The 16,986-nt window shown below is 42.9% G+C and overlaps 1 protein-coding gene across 1 annotated transcript; it reads right to left on the reverse strand.

The window, feature by feature from the left end:
• Nucleotides 1-2,238: 2,238 nt before the first annotated feature.
• On the reverse strand, nucleotides 2,239-11,339 carry LOC128417458 (transmembrane protein 68-like). Its single transcript, XM_053396138.1, has 7 exons — nucleotides 11,230-11,339; nucleotides 8,018-8,393; nucleotides 6,135-6,299; nucleotides 4,423-4,613; nucleotides 3,959-4,019; nucleotides 3,345-3,484; nucleotides 2,239-2,749 (listed from the first exon to the last, which is right to left on the reverse strand). The coding sequence occupies exons 2-7, from the start codon at nucleotides 8,295-8,297 to the stop codon at nucleotides 2,645-2,647; spliced, it is 942 nt and encodes a 313-aa protein (XP_053252113.1). The 5' UTR covers nucleotides 8,298-8,393; nucleotides 11,230-11,339; the 3' UTR covers nucleotides 2,239-2,644.
• Nucleotides 11,340-16,986: the final 5,647 nt, after the last annotated feature.

The following is a 16,986-nucleotide window of genomic DNA, read 5'->3' on the forward strand; positions in this document are numbered from 1 at the left end:
AGCGAAAAATACGGTAATAATTTGGCAAAATTGGATGAAAAAAGTTATTTTGACATTGAATCAATTAATTGATGAAAATTACAAATTTGTGGAACATAAGACTTTGCAAGTAAAGTATGGATTAACCAGTGAAAAACAATGGCAATACATCCAATCGAAACATATGTTGGAAAGGGAGTTTGGCCCTGAGGCTATAGCAGCATCGGAAACACCCTTGCTGCTACAAGATTTAATTTCTGCAACAAAAACAAAGAATTCTGCACTTGCACTATATAAAACCCTGATATCCAGCTGAGAGTAAAATTTATCTTTAATGTCTTCACTGACATCCCGTGTTGGTGCATAAGCACTTAGAATGGTAACCTGTTGGTTTTTGGTGAGTTTTATTCAAAGAGTTGAAAGTCGTTCATTAATGCCGGTAGGGACTTTTGACAAGAGCTTCGCAAGATCATTTTTGATAGAGCCACTTCCGAGCTCAAGAGGAGGGGGGTTGCGGGCCACCCCCTCCCACACACGAGGGGGCTGGTTTTATCCCCCGCGAGAAGAGGGAATCCCCGGGTGTGTCCGCGACCCTGCCTGCCAATCGGCGGGCAGATGAGGTGTGGCCCAGCCCATTTAAGGCCAGGTACACCCGGGGACCGCCCTCTTTGCCCCGTTGTTCCAGCTGCCCGGTTTTCCCATCCCACCCACCCTTTAGGCTTAGCTAGCTTTGACCTTGCTATGGACTCCGGTTGGTCGCTGCAAGGGGCCTGGTAGGAATTCTTCCAACTTGGCGCACTTCCAGCCTTTTGGTTTTTTCGCCTACCTCGTAGCAAACGTCACAACTTCTTTGGTATTGGTGGTTAGGCATTGGCAGGGGTTAATTGTTATGCAAATGAAGGGGGGAGGAAGTGCCATCACCTTCCCCCAATGAAAAGGGGAGTCTGGTAGAGGACTCCGGGGGGCGTTGCCCTGTCTGAAACCTAGGGAAGTGAGGGTCTCCAGCACGCCCCCGAGTGGTGACACCCGTGGGATCCTAGTTGGCGTACTTCAACAGGACTCCCACGGCTGGTGGATAACCCATCCCGGTCCCCATGCCGGGTAGTCGATAGGAGCCAATGCCTAAGGCCAATACCTTCCAATTCCTGTAATCAATAAAGGTGTGGCCTTTTTATGCCCATTAACCTTAAATAATGTGTCCAGTGTCTTCATTTCACTTGAGGGGAGGGGACTCGCCACGCAACAAAGCCTACTCCATGTATTCCATGTTCTTGTTCAGCAAGTGAGTGTTTTAGTATCATCATTATGCTGTCCAAGTCCTGAGACTCACTGAGCATACACAAGAGCTATTGCAGAAAGATTTGTGTTGTGATTCGAGGACCCGATCCCTGCTTAGGTAATGAAGACACGTGGAGACATTATATTAGGTTAATGGGCAAGGAAAGGCCACAACTTTATTGATTACGGCATGTGAGAATGTATTGGCTTAGGCACTGGACCACAGCAAATTTGACTCCACCCACTCAGACAGGGGTGAGTCTGATGAGGGGTTAACCACCAGTAGGGGGAGCCTGTTGATGCAAATACAACTATAAGCTCTCTCCTGATGTCACCGAGGGTCGTGCCATGGCGCCCCGCCACACAGGGCATCGGACAGGATCCACGACCGCTGTATTCCTTTAACGGAATACTCATAAGCGAAGGGGTAGGCGATGGCCACACCTTGCCCTTCCATACACCAACATCACATTCCAATGCCTAACCGCCACCCAAGCCCAAGAGGCTCGCCGGATTGGTGAGGAGGCTGGGAGAACAGTACTGTCGGCAGTGCTGGAGCGACCCGCAGCCACCCGAGACCTCACTCTAACTAAAGCAAAACAACAGCCAGGAACCCTCCAGATGCCCCACAAAAATTACTAAGGCGAAATAAGAGTACAAATGCAGGTAAAATCACTGGACCCCTTCCTCCAAACCTCACAACTGCAGAATCGGAACAGGAACTTCCGACTTCGTAATTCTTCCACGTGCTTGGCTCAAATAAGACGACGACGAGCAGGAACACTTGACTCATGGAAAATCTGAAGCGCAATGGTGGGGAGAGCTGGCGCGGCCGCATTTGAGTGGCTAAACAATGCCCCTGCGGTGGCCCCTGATTGGGTGCCCAACTGGGAGGCGTGGCGCGCCAGCAATGATGAGAGTGCAGGGGGCAAGATGCCCCCTGCGTGACACGGGAATCGTCTCCCGCTCACAACCCCGGATGGAGGAGAGGCTTTACAGGGCTCAGATCTTGGAACAGCCTTTTATACACATAAAAGAAGTGTCACTGTTTTGATACAGAAGATTTGTAGACATTACTCTTTCAGATATAGCATTATTTCAAGGTTCAATTAAACACTCACCTTCCCGTTACACTCTTTGATTCTGGTGCTACCAGTGTAAGTCTCCAAAAGGGGAATTCTGGGAGTTTTGCAGGATAGGACAAGAAGGCACTTAGGCTCTTCAGCATGTACACCAAGGGCTGAGCTAATGAGCTAATGACCCTTCACAATAATTAATATACAATCCAGCACAATTCTGTGTATCTTAACTTAGCTTTAATTACATAATAATTAAAGTTTTCTATTACAGATGCATGATCATAAACATTACAACTGCCTTATATGGACTAGTCAGCTTTGTAATGCTTATCAAATCGTTCTGAAATAGCTCTTAATATATTTCCTGGCCTTTTTTGGTGTTTATCCCGAAGATTTTCAATTGCAGTCTTTGTCTGTTGAAAGAAGAACAAAGGAATATTGGATTATATCAATATATTGCAAAATGGGTATTCACAGTTATTCATATCTGTGAGGAAATGCTAAAGGGATCAGAACCATTAGAATAAAGAATCCCATTTTTTTTCAGTTACAGATTTGTTTTTACCAAGAGCACTGTATCAGAATTGCTGAGATACAACCAACCATAAGTGCCTTGGGCTGCTTGGAACGTATCAGTTTTCCTGCATGGTTGTTACCTCCAGTTATGTGAGGAAAACTGTAGAAATGCTATTGAGTTATATTTCACTATGCTCAGTGCTATTTATCCAGAAAAAGAGGTGCCTGAACTCACTATGAACACCTCCCTCGTTCTCTTAGAATGGCAAGGGCTGACAGGGCTAGTGAGAAAAAACAGTCACCCCCTGGTTCCTTGCCTGAAAACAGCACACCAGGGCATGGGTAAAAATAGTAGAGTAGAATGGAGTCTATATCTCTGGTCATATAGAATGAGCAAGTCAGTAGGCAGAAACCATTTTATAGAACTGAAAGAGAGAAACCAACAGGGGGGAAAATCCTGCTTTTTTACTTCCAGGTGTAGAGTTAGCTTACTTTTTCAGCCAGCTCTGCAGCTGTTATATTTGGATCATATGGGATGGGTTCTCCAATATATGTCCTCAGTTTCACGGGAAATCCTCCATATACGGGAAGGTAGAGAAGCCGTGTTTTCTCATATAACCATCTTGTCAGCCCTATGTATGAAAGGGAAAAGAGTCTGTAAGAAAGCGATCCCATATCAAATTTGAAATTAGTTGGCATTCTGAGTTTTTAGCAATTCCAGTCAATCCATCCCAGAGAGGAAGCGTTCAATAGTATGAGTCCTTTGGAAAAGAAAAAGCAGCATATTCTGTCAGCTCTTCTCTGCTCTTTAAAAATCAAGGTCATAAGTTGTAAAATAGACTGCAGAATATGGTTTTTTTCCTGCTCAGTTCCCCTCCATTTTGGGGTTCCTACCACTTTTATAGATTATAGCTATCTTTTAAATCTAATAAAAAACTAAGCAAGGACATGTTCACTCAGTCCTGAGACAGGCAGCAAAACTTTTGCAGATCAGTGTACACTGAATAAAGTCTACTAGAAAGTAGTAAAAAGATATTCTGTTTCTAAAAAAAATGTATATTATTATAAAATGTTTATTGCCTGAAAGCAGATTTCTTGATACTCACTTGACTTTCCAATGTTCCTGTATGCTTCACAAATGTTTTGTGTAAATATAGGGATGATGGGCTAAAAGAATAAAATCAAAAATCAAAATCAAAAGGTAGCTGAGAACTGGAGAATTACTTTACCCCACCCACTCCACCTTTATTTTGGTTAAGGACTAGGAATAATGCTCCGCATCTGGCATTACAATGACAAGCCTGATGTAATTGACTTCAAATTGCACATGCTGTCCCCCAGATTTTCAAGAATTGAAGAGGAAAAAAGCTATTTTTCTTTTTAAATGTAATTGATTTTAATAGCTTTAAAACAAAAAAGAGCAGTGGTGGAAAATGCAGATATCATTTGACCCCCAAACAGGGGATTTGCCATGCTCAACTACTTAGGATGCTAGATCAAGGATATCAACACATTGCGTCTTATCTAGGATAATCCTGAAGGCAATGCAAATTGCACAAAAATCACTCACCACTTTTGCCTCCAAAGCTATCTGAGCGAAACCTGTGCGGTTACCCCACATTATGTTGTAGTCAGGACTGAAGTTTCCTTCTCTACCTCCGCCAGGGGGAATGCCCAGTGAATGGCCTTTCTTCAAAATTTCCACACATTCAGCTTTATTGAAATCTTTCACCCCGGCTGCATCTAAAGCCGTCTTCCACCCTGACAAAATAAGACCCAAATAGAAGTAGAGTGTGGATACAATACAAGTGCCATTATTCCAAAGATATTGCACTATTATGGATCACAAGCATAGCTCTCTGCCAATCCATTTCAATTAGGATTTCATGGAGGGGGACTTTATGCTAATTCCTCTTTTGCTCAGATGTTCTAACAGTAGGCTTTTTTTGGAAAGCACATTGAGTGGGGTTGAGTGCTGAGGTGGCCACCTTTTTAGACATGGGTTCCTCAAGTCAAGTTTGTAGTACATTCAAGTTTGCATTATGATAAAAATACAGTCCATAGTGCTTGCTGCACCACCCAAAACTTCAATCCCTTTAGGCTGCAGAGCTTTTGGATATAGTATATACACACGGAGAGAGAGATACACGCATGGCACAGAGGAGGCTTTGCTGGTGGAAAACAGCAGAGATTCATCCGCAGATATATGGGTGGAGAGTATATGCTGCATTAATTAACCAGTGGAATACCCCCAAAGAGCACACTTTGGGCTCCTTCCTTCCTTCCTTCCTTCCTTCCTTCCTTCCTTCCTTCCATGACCTTTCTGTGGTGTCATCAGAGGAAGATGATGTGGGGGGAGTGGCAGTGGAGGGCCATGAACACTACAGCAAGGGTGCCACATGTGTTTGATTGCAGTGTCACATGGGGGCACAAAAGTTGTGTGTGGGAGTGCTTGATTGGCCATTACCTCCCACCCCATCCCAGCTGCCACAGAGGATTTTGCGCAGGTGGTTTGCTAGTGCAGATGCTCCCAAGCAGAATCCCATACTTTGCGTTGTTCTTTCCAGTAACGAATAGCCATCTTTACTAATGACTGAATTTTGCAAAACTCTTTGTACTTGAGGAAATCAACAACTTAGAGATGCATTTTCCTAAACCTTGTCGTATTCTAGTATTAAAGTCAGCAGCAATTATTATATGAGAGCCTGCAGTTACAGCATAGAAAGCAGATGTCACATTATCCAGATTCCTTCAGTTCTTAGATCCCTGAGGAAGAATGTAGACAAGTTGTACAAGAAAGCATGAAATTTCTGCATGGAAGCACAGGAATTGTCTTGCAATTACTAGAGAAGAAGAAGAAGAAGAAGAAGAAGAAGAAGAAGAAGAAGAAGAAGAAGAAGAAGAAGAAGTGGAAGAAGCAGCAGCAGCAGCAGCACTCTCATAGCTGTTTTGAGGTCAGGTCAGGTTTTCCTGCAATCTGTGATCAAGGGCCAAAAGACCCAGGTTGACATGCTGTATTGGAAACATTGCCTGATTCAAATATGATGCCTGAAACATTATTGCGAGAAGAGGTTGATGTTGTAAATGGCTAAAAGCAAGCCTGCAGTTTCCAGCTTCCTTTTTTGTGAGGACACTTGGTGATATTTCATGCTTTGTTTTTCACCTACTTGCCTGATACACTGTTTTATATTTTATAGCATTGTTTTATATCTTATAGCTTTATTTTATATCACATTTCACATATTTTATGTAAAAAAGCATGATTTAAATTTAATAACTTACCTGGAAACCGATATATGCTATGATCACATATTGAAAAGCACTCTCTTCCTGTCTCCTTGAAAAGTCTAGCGATAAGGAAGAAATAGTCAATAGTACAAACTGGGTGATAAAAGATAATAAGCACTGGTCCTTTAGGGAGATGTTCCATGCCAAAAACTTCATAACCTGGAAATAATATAAAATGCAACAAATAAATGTTATTTTGTTGAAAAATAAATGGAATGTTGCAATCTTTTATTGGAAGAAAACACTGTGGTTCAGAAAACTGTAATTTACGATCAGTTAAAAAGTTCTCCTATATGTTGCAGCATTCTGCACTAAAACTGTGACTTGCTGTTTCAATCTCCTTGAAACTTTCATCAGGGCCATCTTAAGCATATGCGGTGTCGGGGTGCAAAGATCCACCAGGCACCTCTAGGTTGCCCAGAGTTGTCGAGCGTTTCTTAACGGGGCACCCCAAAGTTGTTGACTTTTTTTTAGGAGATAGTTGTTTATCTTTAGAATGGTTGCAGGCGCAGTGACTCACAGCGCCAACTAATGGGGGTTCCAGCGCCAAACGCACAGGGGGGCATGAAGGTGGGTGCGGGTTCCATGCTAGGGGGGAACAAAATATCAGGCGGCACAGTCACCACACTGTCTGCCTGCTGCCTCCACACCGTCCGCTGCATGGCGTCTAACTGCTTCAACTGGGATCCATTCACTCCTATTCATCGGATTTGTTGCTGCCGTCGGCACTGTTGGCGTGCGGCAGATCCTGTCCAGAGATGTTTCCTCTGCTGCCACTTGCATTCCCCGATGTTCTGTGCTGGCACATTATGTTGGGCGGTGCTGGGAGCGTGCAGCGACAGCGGAAAAGCCAGCAAAGGAACCCACAGCTCAGCACATGCAACAGGATGCATCGTGCAGTGCCCACAACGTTACATGGTGCTCCGGGCATGGCACTGAAACAGTTAGCTGCCATGCAGCTGGGGCAAGAGCCGACAGGCTCTTCTGCTGCGGGCAGGTTGGTGCGAGTTTGGGAGCGATCGTTGGAGTCCGGGGAAGAGCCGCCTGCAGAAGACGAACTCTGATGGGCTCTGCTCTGCTCAGCTGTCGGCAGCTCTTCCCTGGACTCCAACGCTCGGCCCTGGACTCTCAGCCTGGGACCCCTGAGAGCCCGGCGCCTGGGTGCTGTGCACCCCTAGCGCCAATGGTTAAGATGCCCCTGACTTTCATATGGGTTATAACACTATATTTTCCTGAGCCTTTTTTATTTGAAGAACAGTATTACCCTTCCGTACAGTGTTGCACATTCTTTCCCCATCCCTAAGAGCTCTAATTTCAGGCATCTTCAGGCCATTCTCTGAATCACTTTATACAATGTGAGAAAAAAGTTTCCCAGACAGATGCACCCTTGACCATGTCCTAAGTAGCCAGAGGGTTTCATCCTTATGACCCAAGCTTGATTTTAGTAATGTGTTTCTGATTCATGCTTCAACATCTAAAGCAACACCACACTCTGGGAAGCGATGAGAACATAAGATGGATCCTCTTGATCAAGCCAAAGCTCTCTGTATTCCATCATCCTGTTTCTCACAGTGTCCATCCAAATTAGCAGCCATCACCACATCACCACATCACCACACCCTTTGCTGACAAATTCCATGGTTTGTGTACAGAGTTTATGCTTCAGGGTTACCTAGTGATTTACCATGCTGAAGAAAATTGCACCCTCAAAGTCTCACTACACGATGATATACTCATTAAATTCGCTATGTACCCACCACATGGTAAAAACCAGTAGTGGTAACTGTTGTTCCAGGGCCTCAAGTCTGAAATTCTGATGCTCAGTCCTATGAAAGTATAGTAGCTGAATTATTGGTATGAAAGAAACATTTACTCACCATGCCATATCTTTCCAAATGTATCTAAAACTTGAAACGTAATTTGCTTTGGCTTTTTCCAACATTTGGTATCAAAATCAGTTTCTTGCTGGTTATTCCTCTTCTTGTAGACATATAGTAAAAATGAGATTGCACAGACAAACAAATATGTCATTATAACGATTGAACAAGGCAAAATCAGAAGCATACTCAACCACCAAGAGTAAGTCCTTGAGCTCAGGTATTCTTCCAAGTAAGGAAAACTAATCCAGTTTCCCAGCATTTGAGTAAAGCAGCTCATGGTTTCCTGATATGAAGCCCCACGTGTATGCCGAGGAAGGAAACAAATCCAGTTAAACCTTCTTTGGTTTTGATGGTATTTTCCCCCACTGTTTACCTGGAAAACAGAAAATGCAGTATATTAGTTTGAACTGCCATTCCAGAAGCGTTCATGATTACATGAATTCTCCTATTTAATATTTTCCCAGTTTTCCCCACTGTAACTTGCCAAGTAGATACAAAATGACAAGTGTATGATTCCATTTATTTCTTGTAAAGCAAGCTGGTTTCAGTCCACTGCTGAAGTATTAAGGAAAGTGAGAAAGGGTCACTTCTCTTTGAGTCAGCAGAAATGGTTCCCCGCCTCCTAAAAGTGCAGCTGCATGCATCTTGTGACTGTCTTCTTTGTGTTGCTGGGCAAACTAACACATACCCCAGGATAGATAAAGAACTCAAGTTTCAGCATTCACTGTTGTGGGGCATTGGAGACATGGATACTGTTGGAATGATCTGGGGAAAATGTGTCAGATTTGTGAAGAGCTTATCTGAAGGAAGTTAGACACATTGCAAGATGTCTACACAGAGGGAACTCTGGCAGTTGCAGGACTTTTTGGAGCAAGTGGACTTTGCACTTTCTGTGTGCACTTTTCCTCAGCAAAAACTTTATACGTCGAAACGCTCTCTGGGCTCAGAGAGTGAAGACTTCCTGTAGCAGAGACAGTGTGTGTCTTTGTGCCCCCAAAGTAAAAGTGATCTCTGCTACACAGTTGTTTCTTGTACTGAGGCTATCCACTTGACTTAAATTATGTGGAGCGAACACAACACCGAACAAGAGGGAGGGTGGGGGAAATAGTGAGCTGATGGGTGGCAGCATTTTGGAAGTCACTGCAAAGGGCCTCTTTCTGGGGATGTGAAATGGAATAGCAGCGCTGCTGCCAGAGAAGAACAGATGGCGAAGGCCAAACCCTGTTTTCACTGCCTCTAGAACTTCTTTCCGGTTGGGTTATTGGGGACCATGCCACAATACACAGCCATTGCAAATTTGTCTAGAAATTACTAAGTCATCTGAAAACAGACCTTCACATAGTTAAATTGCATATTTTTTATTTTACTCTATCTCCACTACATTTTTCAACAAAAAAGTATGGGAAAAGAAACAAAATTGATAAGGGTATGCAGGCTTTATACCACAGCTGTTTTGATTCCAATAATAGCTGTGTTATAGGGAGGAATTTAATTTCTGCTTCTCAGTGTTATAATATCTGAAAAGCTGTGTGCTTAATTTCATCTCCACAAGTAGCGAACATCCTAGTTGTGTTTTAAGTTGACAATGTGGAAACAGGCTAAGATTTTCATACAACTGGTTTTTACACACGCACATAGACAAGACAGCATTTCTCTCTCTCTCTCTCTCTCTCTTTTTTTTAATTAATTTTTTATTAAAGAGTTTTTTTTTAACAGCAAAAACAAAACAAAACAATACAATACAATAAACACAACAAACAAACAAAAAAAACAAGTACAATTTCAGATCTTATTTTCTTGTACCTTACTTCTCTGACTTCCTCATGCCTCCCTTTTCTGTATTCCAATTTCTAATCATTTATTCAGCAAATCTTCCCTTATTTTAACTTAGTTTGATCTTACTTATTCTCCTTATCTTATCCATTACCAATAGTAACCATTCATTTTCTAATCCAACATCATTTTAACTTTCATTAATTTTATAATATTTCTTTAAATAGTCCTTAAATTTTTTCCATTCTTCTTCCGCTGCTTCTCTTTCCTGGTTTCGAATTCTGCTCGTCATCTCTGCCAGGCCCATGTAGTCAATCACCTTCATCTGCCATTCTTCCAGGGTGGGTAGATCTTGTGTCTTCCAGTACTTTGCAATGAGTATTCTTGCTGCTGTTGTAGCATACATAAAAAAAGTTATATCCGTCTTTAACACCCCTTGGCCGACAATACCCAAGAGAAAGGCCTCTGTTTTCTTAGGGAAGGTATATTTAAATACCTTTTTCAGTTCATTATAGATCATTTCCCAGAATGCCTTAATCTTCAGGCACGTCCACCAGAGGTGAAAGAATGTGCCTTCCTTTTCCTTACATTTCCAACATTTATTGTCAGGCAAATGGTAAATCTTTGCAAGCTTGACTGGGGTTATGTACCACCTATAGATCATCTTCATAATATTTTCTCTTAAGGCATTACATGCCGTAAATTTCATCCTGGTGGTCCATAACTTCTCCCAGTCAGCAAACATAATGTTATGACCAATGTCCTGAGCCCATTTAATCATACTTGATTTAACCGTTTCATCCTGTGTATTCCATTTCAGCAGCAAATTATACATTTTTGACAAATTTCTAGTGCTGGATTCTAACAGTTCAGTCTCCAATTTTGATTTTTCCACCTGGAAGCCAATTTTACTGTCCATTTTAAACACTTCATTTATTTGATGATAGTGAAGCCAATCTCTCACTTTCCCTTTTAATTTCTCAAAACTCTGCAATCTCAATCTGTCACCTTCCTTTTCCAAAATTTCCCAATATCTTGGCCATTTAGACTCCATATTTAACTTTTTAACTGCCTTAGCTTCCATTGGCGACAACCACCTTGGGGTTTTGTTTTCCAACAAATCTTTATATCTAGTCCAGACATTAAGTAGTGCTTTTCTGACAATATGGTTTTTAAAACCTTTGTGTGCTTTAACCTTGTCATACCACAAATATGCATGCCACCCAAAGGTATTATTAAAACCTTCTAGATCCAAGAGCATTTCTCTCTCTCTCTGCTGATCCCTGCACAGGAACTGACAAATAACACAACTACTAGCACATTTGCAAAACTAAGCAAGAATCATTTGTTGAGATTGCAGGGGGTTGACTAGACAACCCGTTGGGCCCCTTCCGGCTTTACATTTTATGTTTCTATGAACAAAACCTTTTACTTACATTCCTGGTAAGCCTAAATTGCCTTCACTTTGGTCACCTCTCTCTGAGAGCAGCAAAAGTCTTGTCCGGTGCTCTACTTTTTTGTAGGCTAATTTCCACCACTATGGAGACACGTCCCTTTATGTGGAGGTTTAAAGAGTGATGGGTGTGCCATCTGTATGAACAAACCAAGCATTGTGAAAAAGAGAGAAGGCTTAGGGAGGCTGCTTCTTGGAAGTCGTGGCCATTTGTAATCATACATAAGTATGGAGTCACACCTACAAGAACATTCATAATGTACAATAACATATTGGGTCACAGAAAACCAGTTCTTGACTAAGGAATAAAGATAGGAATTGTACTCGCAACACTCTTTCTGCAATTCAGTCATAGACTCATTAAGAACAAATATCCATGGCTTGTAAAAGCCGAACAGAACCAGAAAACATAAAAAGCGCATGTATCTTATCTTCACTAGCCACTTCATGAATCACTTGAAGAAAAGTTAAAGCTAATTAAAACTCATTAAAACCACTTTGTTGTTTAGTCGTGTCCAACTCTTTGTGACCCCATGGACCACAGGAAGCCAGGCACTCCTGTCTTCTAAAAGCCAGATAAAAACCACAGGCTTTCCAGAGAGAGATGTTGCTTTGCAAGCTGCTGAGTCCCTTCCAGGCACTGTTCTACTTCATTGCCTGACACTCCTGAGAATATGAGGGAGCCCTGTTTGCTTTAGTGTTGAGGAAGGCACTTGAGAGTGTTGAGGATGACACTTGAGAGCCATCCTGTCAAGTGCCTACCTTAATTCCCAATTCTATAGCAAGACTTTGACAGAAGTGGTGAGCATGCCAACTTGAAAATTCCTGAGTATTCAGGAATCCACCAGATACCATAAGTCTCTGGGAACAGACCACCTTAATGGATCCCCCAGCCTTATAGAAGGGCACTGCATCATCACTTCGAATTTCACTATCGAATTATCCTTCTCAGACAATGGGCTCAGCACAAACTTCCCTACGAATGGATTTCTGCCTTCCCACTCCCTTGGAGAGACCTGAACTAGGGTATGTTCTGTCTTATGTGTTGGGCCTTTAATTTACTGAGATGGTCTCATGGTTGCCGTGGAGACCAGGACCTAGAGGTTTTATGGTCAAGAGCCATGTGTTGCAGCATTTCTGGTCTGTGAACAGATAATGGAGGAGGATAGAGACTGCTCTATAAAAAGAGGCGATAAAGAAGAAAATACAGTTATAAAAGGGGAAATCAGTGAAATTTATAAAATATTAGTAGAAAAGGGGGATCAAGAATGCAAGGCCCCACGAGATGACTCCGGCCGTTAATTATTTAAGATTTATTGGTTCAACAAAAGCCTGGTTGGAGCTCCACTAATTTCAGTCTTGAAAATGGAGCTCCACTAATTTCAGTCTATGTTGAAAAGGCTGTCCATAAGAATAAAATAAAATTATTATAAATTTTTTAGAGATGGTATTTAACACCAGTCAGATTAAATCAAATAAACAAGGAATATTCGGTGTTATGTTGGAGGGGATGCCAGGAAACGGAATTATGTTCAAATGGGGTGGGGGTGTAAATATGTGCAATTTTTTTTGGCAAAGTATGTTTAAAGAGATCACAGAAATCACTGGGTTAAAGCTGATCAAAAGTTCAGAGGTAGCATTATTATCAATTTACAATGGGGTGGAAGGGGTATGTCATTTATTCTTCTCTTAGTCCCTCCAGATTTTATGCCATGACGGAGGGGGGGGGCTACTCTTTACCTCCCTGGTGTGGATCCTATATATATGTGTGTGTGTGTGTGTGTGTGTGTTTGTCCAAATATATATAAAATTGTCCAAATTGGTCTGATTTCTTTTTACTTAATAGAGAAGTTGCTGCTTTAATGGTGGCACTTGAGGCGTTTTGCTGAGAGGTCTTGATTGCACAGTGTCTCTGCGTTCAATATTGGAGCTTCCGTGGCTCCCTTCGGAGCTTTGGAGACCCCTAGGGAGCGTTCTCCGACACCACTGGACCCTTCGGAACCAGAATTTTCCTTATGGGCTTTTTTAGATAAGGTGCTTTGCCCAAGCTCCCTTCCTGCCTATTTGCAGCAATCGGGTCACTCAGGGCGAGCAATCCCCATCATCCACCATAGCCTTCAGCAGTCCACAGCAATACACTGCATTTTTAAATATAATATTTTTTAATATTTTTTCATTAATAACAATCCAATATAGACCACATTAATACAATACCAAATCATAATTCAATTAAAAAAGCCAATTGTCAAATTTAAATTAAACATTTTGGTTGAGTTCCCATGTTCTGATTTTAGGAGATTTTTTAGGAGATGTTGATTCCTTTTTGCTGCTTCAATCCAATTTAACCCAATTAATACAGTTCCTATGTTGATCCTTTATTTTATCAGCCACTGATGTGTTGACTTTCATTCGTATTTAACTGTTCCATATCCTTTAATTTGCAAGAGGAGTTTATATCTGTTAACTTTCTGTGTGGAATGTTTTTTTAAAAAATGTTCAACCTTCCTTTCTTGTTGCAATCATTCATTTCCAGCATTTCCCCCTGCTCCAAGGACTCAGTTTTACTGCGTAGTGACCTTTCACCACCTTGCTTTTCTCAAAACCGAAAGTGGTCTGGCATCTGGCCATTAATCTGGGCAGACTTCCAGCATTTTCTTTCAATACTTTCCCATCTGACAACAAGCTGATATCTCATCAACACCATAATAAATCAAAGTTAGAATCCTCCGTGGGAGGGTATTGCCACAGAACATCCCAATATGTTCCACACAGTTTCATTCTTTGAATTAATCCATAAGCATTATAAAGTTCTGATTGATTCCCTCTTGCAATCCATTAATAATTGCAATCCATTAGTAACTAATTTTTTGCTTTGGTGAAGAGATGCCATATTATAAAAAAAGCATGGTGAATATATAAAGAGAAAACAAAGGCTTTTCTCTACAACATACCAATCCAATTATGATTAAAATCTTCTCCAGATCGAGACCTTGGCACTCAGTGGCTGATTCATTCAGCAGCAGGTTAACTTGTCTCCTTCTTCCAGAACATGCCTGCTTCTCAAGTCTGAATTCGGATATGTCTTAAAAAACAGAAGAATCTCTGTGCATGGTGACCACGTTGGAGAATTTCCAATGCATGCAGTGCATTCCGTAGGAGCGGGAGGCAGCTACTGGGTGATCTGCGAGTGAGAGCGCTCCCCCCGACCTAGGGTGGGGGGTTGCAAGGATAATTATTCTCAAATTATCCTTAATCGGCTGCATGCCCTTGGTCTGCTGTGGTGAGAACCATTGTTCACCATGGCGTCAAAAAACGGAAGTCCGCAATCTATTCATAACGATTACGATTATGATTATGATATCTTTATTGTCATTGTCCTATGCAGAACAATGAAATTTGAAAAACTACATAAAAATTACATGAAACTACCACAAAACTACATAAAAACTACATAAAACTACATAAAAACTACATAAAACATTCAAAAACCCCTAAAAACTCTAAAACCCCATTTTAAAATACACTATACTATAGAGACCCCTTATGCTGCGTTTAGAACCAGAATTGCATTTGCATAGAAACTGTTTCTCAGGCGGCTAGTCCTGGCCTTTATAACCCTATACCTTCTTCCAGAAGGCAGAAGCTGAAAGAGATCATTTGCGGGGTGCGTACTATCCTGTGCTATACATTTCAAACGAAATCAAGTTACACTGCACCTTTATCCGCTGCCGTAATACCACAGAACAATCCCTCCAATTCTCAGTCTCCCATCACTGCCAAGAAATCTCTCCCTCTCAGCTCACTTTCACAATAAGTTTGAGAATTCACTGTCCCAAGGGAGGGAAGTAACTCATGGCTCTTGATCATAAAACCTATAGGTCCTGGGGCAGCTCAGGAATCATGGCTTCTGTGGCAACCATGAGACTGTCTCAGTAAATTAAAGGCCCATGAGGCAGGGTATGGATGCGGGTGGCGCTGTGGGTTAAACCACAGAGCCTAGGACTTGCCGATCAGAAGGTCGGTGGTTCGAATCCCCGTGACGGGGTGAGCTCCTGTTGCCTGGTCCCTGCTCCTGCCAACCTAGCAGTTCGAAAGCACTTCAAAGTGCAAGTAGATAAATAGGTACTGCTCAGGTGGGAAGGTAAACAGTGTTTCCGTGCACTGCTCTGGTTCACCAGAAGCGACTTAGTCATGCTGGCCACACAGCTCCCTCGGCCAATAAAGCGAGATGAGCGCCGCAACCCCAGAGTCGGCCACGACTGGATCTAATGGTCAGGGGTCCCTTTACCTAGGCAGGGCATACCCTGGTTCAAGTTTCTGCAAGGGAGTGGGAAGGCAGAAATGCATCGATAGCGGGGTTTGTGCTGAGCCCATTGTCAGATAGATCATTTCCCTTTATAAATCCTCATAAAACCTGAGAAGTTGATCTGAAGAATCTTTATTTGCATCAGCCACTAGCCATAGGAATACAATAAAAGAAAATGTACTGAAGATAGAGGTAAAAACTTAACTATACAAAATAAATTTTGGAGGTTTAGATCAATAATCAAATAATCAAATAATAGATCTTATTCTAATTGCCCCCACTAAAAACATTGCAGATTTTGCTGCCACCTGGTCATCTTGATCTGCTGGTTGAAAGAACACAGTAGTAATGGTTGAGCAACCCAGCATGGACAATAGAAGAGGGGTAGTACCCTCACTCCTCAAATCTGCGCGCGTGAGTGTTTGGGAGGACCGCTCCCTTTTCTGCCAACTCCATCCGGCCTAGGGGGCGGGGCCTGCACCCACTGCCACAGCATAAGAGGCCTGACAGAGAGACCTCCGGGACACGGCTGCTGCTGCGCGCGTGAGTGTTTGGGAGGACCGCTCCCTTTTCTGCCAACTCCATCCGGCCTAGGGGGCGGGGCCTGCACTCACTGCCACAGCATAAGAGGCCTGACAGAGAGACCTCCGGGACATGGCTGCTGCTGCTGCTGCGCGCGTGAGTGTTTGGGAGGACCGCTCCCTTTTCTGCCAACTCCATCCGGCCTAGGGGGCGGGGCCTGCACTCACTGCCACAGCATAAGAGGCCTGACAGAGAGACCTCCGGGACACGGCTGCTGCTGCTGCTGCGCGCGTGAGTGTTTGGGAGGACCGCTCCCTTTTCTGCCAACTCCATCCAGCCTAGGGGGCGGGGCCTGCACTCACTGCCACAGCATAAGAGGCCTGACAGAGAGACCTCCGGGACACGGCTGCTGCTGCTGCGCGCGTGAGTGTTTGGGAGGACCGCTCCCTTTTCTGCCAACTCCATCCGGCCTAGGGGGCGGGGCCTGCACTCACTGCCACAGCATAAGAGGCCTGACAGAGAGACCTCCGGGACACGGCTGCTGCGCGCGTGAGTGCTGGGAAGACCGCTCCCTCTCCTGCCAACTCCATCCGGCCTAGGGGGCGGGGCCTGCACTACCACTACAGTTTAGAGGCCTGAGCAGCTACCGGCAGCAATGGACAAAATGGTTGTAAATGTTTTAACCGCTTTTAATTTGCAGCACCTTAAATGGTGGTTGTTGTTTTTTATAATATTATATTATTTCATTATTTTATTTTTGCTTGGGGTGGGATAAGCATTTAGTCAGCACTATTGTTTCTTGTTTTGTTTTGTTTTGTTCTGTTTTGTTTTATTATTATTATTATTATTCTGTTAAATTATTATATAGTTTGTATTTTGCTTTTTAAGGGGAAGGGTCATGGCTGCCTGGGA

The sequence above is a fragment of the Podarcis raffonei genome, chromosome 7 (genome assembly GCF_027172205.1).
Source record: "Podarcis raffonei isolate rPodRaf1 chromosome 7, rPodRaf1.pri, whole genome shotgun sequence".
Lineage (NCBI taxonomy): Eukaryota > Metazoa > Chordata > Lepidosauria > Squamata > Lacertidae > Podarcis > Podarcis raffonei.